Source organism: Vigna umbellata, chromosome 3 (assembly GCF_029865625.1).
Source record: "Vigna umbellata cultivar VRB3 chromosome 3, Vumbellata_1.0, whole genome shotgun sequence".
In the NCBI taxonomy this organism is placed as follows: domain Eukaryota; kingdom Viridiplantae; phylum Streptophyta; class Magnoliopsida; order Fabales; family Fabaceae; genus Vigna; species Vigna umbellata.
The window spans coordinates 13,529,619-13,536,430 of record NC_142167.1 but is presented as its reverse complement, the minus strand read 5'-3'; the positions used below and the strand labels follow the sequence as shown (position 1 = coordinate 13,536,430).

Genomic DNA, 6,812 nt, shown 5'->3' with positions numbered 1-6,812 from the left:
TGGTATACAAATCACACAAAGCTCTGATATCAATACAAATTGTATATTATAACAGCCAATATCACCACTCCAAGAAAGAAAAAACATGGTGAAAAATGGTCATAAAAGAGCAACACATGCAAGAGCTCCATGGTCAAACTCGTGAACGCCCTTTGCAAATCCTACAGTTTCTATACAACAATACCAATGGCATTACTCATCAACAAACATCAATAAAAGCCTTATCCCAGTTGGTGACAAGTGGCATTACTCCCAAGAGAAAGAAAAAATGCAAGTTATCTAAGTTGCCTAAAGCACCAGCAGACACTGCCAACACTGGCTTTGGAAGGCACTGGAGGAAACATGCATGTACATAATACAAATACAAATGCATTTGAGATGCCCTTCACTAAGTTATCTTCACCTTAAGTTTTTTAGAGTGAATTTGATGCCAAGAAACTACAATGGATGATGCTTCATTGCAAACTACTAGGTCTACCAGTTGCTGCTATCTGGGTAGCTTGTGGGAAAGAATGATGATACATCATCACGTTGTTATTATCAGTTGCATTCGACGAAGATGCACCACCCTTCACTGTTTGATCCAAAAGACGAACCAGTGACATAAATATTTCCATCCTCGTCACGTCCCTGTTGGCCTGCAAACAAAATTTATCACGTCACTACCATAATAATACTTGTGAGTTATGATCATCTATTTCCCTTGACAGTGTATTACCTCAACTGCAAAGCGTGCCCAGATCTTGTCATTACGAGCTTCCATAACTCCCTTCAAGATGGTTAATCCTAATCCTCTGATTAAGTCAGCTATTTCCAGAAAGAAACCCCGTTCCTCACAAAGCATCTGCAAAAACCAAGCAAACACAACAGATTAAGGCAAAACTTACGAATTTGAGTTCTCTGCTGGGTTTTTCTGTGCTGCTCCTATATTGTGTCTTCAAAATATGCTCATGGACACTGATTTTGATGTTTTAAAATATATTAAAAAGATGTTTAAAGTTCCAACATCAGTGTATTATTAATGTTCGGCAGATGACGGCGCCAAAAAACCCAACAGAGAATCTAGACTCCAACACTTACACTTAATGGATAAGGGATGTTACAAAATTATAATGCTTCTATTATTACCTCTACTAGCATCTGACGAGGTGGATTAAGATCCTCAACAATGATTGGACAAACCATTGATTGCGAGCCAACCTCATATGCCCATGTAGCACCTCCTTCAAAGTTGTCTTTTAATAGCAACCCACCTTCTTTACTAACAATCTGCATATTCAGGAAAGAATGAATTTTCAGTATTTTCTAGAGGCAAAACATTGAATCGGCTATTCATCCTTCTTTTACTCAACATATCAATACAATGCTGGTGAAAACGAAAACAATCGCAATACCATAACTAGATAAGTTGCTTGAATCTAACATACTGACAAAAAAAGCAGTGGATGATATTTATACCTTAGATTCCCCTGTCTGTTTCAGCTTGTCAGCATGCTTTGTTACACTTTGCAGGAAAAGCATATGCTTGATGGTCTTTTCCAGAAGTGCATCTATGCTACACTGTTGAATTATAATAAGAAATTAAGGAAAATAAAGTCAGCACCAAGATCTGATAAGTAAACAAAAAGTTCAGGACTGATATGTACGAGAGCACAAGAAAGGCTACATACTTTTGCTCCGTTTGGCACAATTTCCCTTAATTCTTTAACACGATCTTGAATCATTTGGCGATCTTTAGGGCGAGGTCTAGGATTCTCTCCAGGTTTAAGCCTTTTCCTATTTGATTTGCAAACTTCTTCTGGTCTCTTAGAGTATCCAGTTGAAACGCTGCTTTCACGTTTCACACTACTACCATTCTCAACCCATGAACTAAGCTTAGAACCATATATGGAAGTCATTTGAGAGCAGTTTCCAGCATCATCCTTGCTGCACCCAGACCTAAGAGAACTGGTTTCCCCAGCAGCTCTTTTAGCCCCGTTCTTGGGAAAATCAAACAATCCCTTCAGGACATGATCAGACAGAACCTGGTTGCAGGCAGGAGAGGAAACGGAGGCAGTACTAACCCTTGTCAATGTTGTCCTGCAAGACATTTCATCAGAACTCTGTTTTGGAGCAGATTGAGCTTTTGAAACAACAGCATCTAAGAGGTGGTCAGTGCCCGTTCCTGAGAAGATCCCACTGTCTGATATTGCTTCCTTAACTGAATAGCTGTTATCAGGACGTACACCAGGCAAATTCATGCATGTTGCCTTTTTATCTAGACGCTCTCTGTTGGCCTCTGAATCACTGGCAAGCAAATTATCCCAGTTTCCATTGAGTAGTTTCCTTTTCAAATCCACGCCTAAAACATCGAAGAGATCATCCCCTGATGGAAGTTGATTATAGGTCTCTTCATGCTTAACATTCATTTTCACCACACTAGTAAAATCTTTATTGAGGCAATCTTGAACAAAACCAGGGATATTAGGCTCATTCTCCTCAAGATGAAGAGACGGAATATTAAGAGCGGTATGAAGCAAATCATCATGTATCCTTTGATCAGTTGAAACGAAAGCATCACAAGCATGCTTTAAATCAATGGGAAGGTTCTTCTGAGCAGAGTTTTCTAGATTCATGTGACTGGTAACTGATTGGTTACAGAAATTAGGCACAGAACAGAGCCCAGTATCAGTTGTTGAATTGTTATTTTGAAGCCCAAACTCAATCTTGTGACTTCCAGAAAATTCAGAAGTGGGTACTTTGGGAGAATTTGAAACAGAGCAGTTAATCATATTTGTCCTCAAAAGATTACTCCCACCACATATTGGGATTCCTCCAAATAGTGAACCGCCATCAGAACTCTGATTCTGTTCAAGAATTTTGCCTACACCTGTTTTCAGTTGAGGCATGTTTGAGGAACTTGATGGATTCATGTTGGGATTAACGTGACTCTGTCTTCCAACACCTGATGTTTGTTGTTCCATATAGTTAAGGTTGCAACTCAGATTTAATTGATTGAAGCCAGCTAATTCATTGAATGCAGATCTGGAATTATAAGCAGAAGGCTGTTGCATACATGAATCAAAATTTGTCGGTATCACTTTGGCTTCAGTATGGACGACCGTCTTCTTCTGCTGGCTATAGGCCATTGTTTTTACCATTGAATGAGACTTTGGTTGGCAAATGCTATCAAATATTTGGTTTTGGTCATAGGTTTGAGGAGTCAATGCAGAACCCTGGTAATTATCTATTTCTCCCCTTGGCGGATGAGGTGATGGAGTCACAGACCTTGAAGCAATAGTAGAATTAGTTAGTTGGTTGGAGCCATTAGCTGCAGAGGGAGTGCATTTGGAAGTAATGACTGGTGTATCAGCAGTGACAGGTACACCAAGTCTTTCACTCGAAACTTTTGCTGAATAATCTTCAGAAAGAAGGGCACCAGGTACACATCCCAATTGCAAGATCAAGTTCTTCACATCATTCACAAATCCAACATCTTCCATTATCTGCAGTAACAAGATTGAATGGCTGCATTAGCTAACATCGGGGAGCGGACAAACACCAAACTTACTTGGCTGCATGTATCTATATTCAGTTACCAGAAAACTCGGGTATGTTCACAATCATGAACTTTTAATGATAGACACATTCTAAGCAAAAGAACTCATGCCATTCTTTCAGTTTTCAAGGATGGACACATTCATGCCATAAATGGTGTGATCCATGTATGGTATATGGCTTTTAAGTTGACCTAAAGCACTTATTTATGATCCAAAGAATGTGACTTCTCATCATAATCCCATTTTCCATCAAAATATCATTTCAGACATGGTCTTAAGTTTCTTTAAAATTACAGAAAGCTTGAGAAAGGCTTACTGGAAATAAAGAACCAAATTGAACAACCCCATGAGGAAGCACAGGAATAACTGCTACTGTCTGCAAACAATAGTAGTCCACAGTTAAGAAACAGTAATAAAAATCCAACTCTAGGATAATAACTGGTACTGTGAGATACACAAAAAAATCACAAACCTGCATTCCAGCAGAAAATTGGTAATGCAACTCAGAATATACCTACAAAATAAAACAGCAATAAAGAGAAATGAAAAAGAAGTTCATATGTTCACCTACTCCAAGCCTTTGACCATTATTGAAATAAATACACTCTATCACATAAAAGAAGCTTAAGTCATCCACTTCTTATACACTCATTTGACCAACAGCTTGAGCTAAAAAAATTCTTATTTAGAAAAATGAACCAAGACAATGGAAGATTATAGAAAATTTATCTGCCTTACCATCAAACTTCAAAAGGAAATGAAGATATTAATCATAAACTATTAGCTCATAATCCTGGGGAAATAGAATCAACTCCATACCTCTGGTGGATATGCATCTCTATTGAAATTGTTCATAAGAATCCACTGATAGTTTCCTGTAAATGTTGCCCGTCCAACCATCCTGGTTAACAACAAAAGATGGCAATTGAGTAAGATGGGAATGAGAAGGAAAACACTTCAAATATTGATAATGATAAGCAATGAAAAGGCAAAATAGGGAGGACCAACCCTTCTCCAGCAATATTGACTGAATTATTCAACATCATTTTGTTAATCAATCCACCGACTCTGTCCTCCTCCTGAATCCCCAGTTGAGACTCAGAAGAAAACCAGCACCCTTCCCCGTCTCGGTATGGAAAATTAGACATCCCAACAGTACGTGGAGGGAAAGGAAATGGCAAGGGTTCATAGTAGTGATCTTCCCAGATTAACAGCCTGACAAGTAAACCATACTCAGTTAACTCAAACAAACAAACCATAGCTGCAATCAGGGTATAAAGACAAAGCATAATATTTTGGCATCTACCTGGCAGGTTAGAAAACATTGTGGGAAAGCAAACGAAGGACAAAAAAAAAACAAAGGAAATGGTTTACAGGAGATTAAGGAAAAAATAAATAAATAAAACAGCAGCTTTTTATGTTTGTAGTTAATGTCTACATACAAAACAATACATAAAACCAAGCACAAACTACTAATTATAGTTCATAATTCTTTTCACAATTACAAGCTTCAAATTGAAGATCCTGAGCTAAGTAAACCCTTTTTCTCACTTGTAATTGATTCAGTAATTTAACTATTTAAAGCTTAAAAATTTAACAGATTTTTCAACAGAATACTCAAAGCATCATGGTGATTAGTATTAAATAGAGAGATTATAAGATTAAACCGACAACGTTTCAAATTAGCTCAAGAAGAAAAGGGTAAGATTTTTATTAACGACACAAGAAGATAAGACCAAACAGAATCAAACAAGTACTGAATCAATAGATATTGCCTTTACAAATCAAGGCAAATAAACTTCTTTTTAGTTAAAAAAACAAACTTATGTTTTAAAGAAACAAAAGATTCTTGAAAACAAAACAGAAGAGAAGCAACAAAGGCCCAAATAAAGTTCCAAAACAGGAACTAACATGTGGCCTTTATCTCGAAAACGAAGCAACCCCGGAAATAGAATCTAAACACTTGAGATCCCTCTTTGAAAGTACGAGCATCAAAATCACATCCAACCGAAAAAAAACCCAACAAGCCAACCTGATTCTCCCTGAATTTCTCACAAGCTAAAAGTATAGAGAGAGAGAGAGAGAGAGAGAGAAAGAGAGCACAAGACACAAAGAAAAGGCATTTGAAACTCACTTGGAATTGTTGCAACCGATCTTCCAAAACACGGCATAAGACCAGCGATTCCTTGAGCACAGAGTCCTCAAAACCTCTTTGAGCAAAAACCCCATTTGGTTTTTCGCAAAAGGGGTTCCGAAACCGGTAAAAAGTTATCCTTTTTCCAACGCAATGGAGTCACACTAGCATTCATTCACGAAGAAAGAGAGAGAGAGCAAAAAGCACATTCCCGAAAAACTAACTACCACGGCACGATCCTCTCCCCGCCTGTTTAGTCCTCAACCCCCCGCTTCGCTTTCTCTCCGGATCCAAGTTCACGACGGTCAGTTTCCGGCACGAGATGGCCATCCTCCGGCAGAGGAAGTTCTAGAGAGCGAAAGAGGAAGGTAAAGAGAAAAGGAGAGCACGAAGAGGAAGAAGAACGAGCTCGAGAGTTACAAAGTCGTAAAGGAAAGGTCTCGAAGGGACTACACTATCCCACGAGATTCAAGCTTGTAGAGAGCTATGACCTCCATTTGTGCAGAGAATACGGTAGAAAGAAAGATAAAGTTGCTGAGAAGAAGAAGATGAAGAAGAAGAAGATGATGATGATGATGATGATGAAAAGGGTGTGGCTTAGTTGGTGAGGTGAAGTGAGAGTAAGATCGTTGGTGTCTGTGTTTACGTTCAGGTTCTGTGGAACTGTGATGTGCTTTCTCTTTCTTCAGCTTCCTTTGTTCTGTTCTGTATGTGTGGGGTGTTTTCTTTCTCTCTCTTTCTGATGACCCTTATGAGAAAATAAATGGAAGTGAGAGGAAGAGAAAAGGGTTATGAAAAAGGAGGGAATTTGGGGAATATTACATTGGGAGCCACTCAGTAGAGAAAGCTTTGTCGGATTGTGAAATGAAACATAGGTGTCTGTTCTCAGCAGGAGTGGTGGTGGCCATCGCAAAATTATTGTTTGATTTGAAATTTCCCTCTGTTTAAGATCATTTTTTTTTTACCAACACGTTCATTTTCTTCCAAAGTCAATCTTAGTTTCAAAGTTATAAACTTCAAACTTTATCTTGTTAAAACATGTTTAACTTCATTTAAGTGTGTTTAAGTGTAAAACCATGATTTTAATATCTGCATGATGAAGAGAAATTTTCTCTTACTTAAACATTATAAAATTTGGA

General features: G+C 38.2%; 1 protein-coding gene across 1 annotated transcript; it reads right to left on the bottom strand.

Annotated features, from left to right (window-relative positions):
- LOC148201675 (transcription factor LHW-like) lies at window positions 1-6,434 on the bottom strand. Its single transcript, XM_088109276.1, has 10 exons — window positions 5,674-6,434; window positions 4,548-4,754; window positions 4,359-4,440; window positions 4,012-4,053; window positions 3,856-3,915; window positions 1,671-3,485; window positions 1,459-1,560; window positions 1,129-1,269; window positions 719-844; window positions 1-638 (listed from the first exon to the last, which is right to left on the bottom strand). The coding sequence occupies exons 1-10, from the start codon at window positions 5,766-5,768 to the stop codon at window positions 456-458; spliced, it is 2,853 nt and encodes a 950-aa protein (XP_087965402.1). The 5' UTR covers window positions 5,769-6,434; the 3' UTR covers window positions 1-455.
- Between the last annotated feature and the right edge of the window lie 378 nt (window positions 6,435-6,812).

Coding starts and splice junctions, on each gene's coding strand:
- LOC148201675 (XM_088109276.1), bottom strand. CDS start 5,768: ATGGGGTTTTTGCTCAAAGAGGTTTTGAGGACTCTGTGCTCAAGGAAT. Junction 3,916..4,011: donor AATTTTCTGCTGGAATGCAG/GTTTGTGATTTT, acceptor TATTGTTTGCAG/ACAGTAGCAGTTATTCCTGT. Junction 1,270..1,458: donor AACAGACAGGGGAATCTAAG/GTATAAATATCA, acceptor CTGAATATGCAG/ATTGTTAGTAAAGAAGGTGG.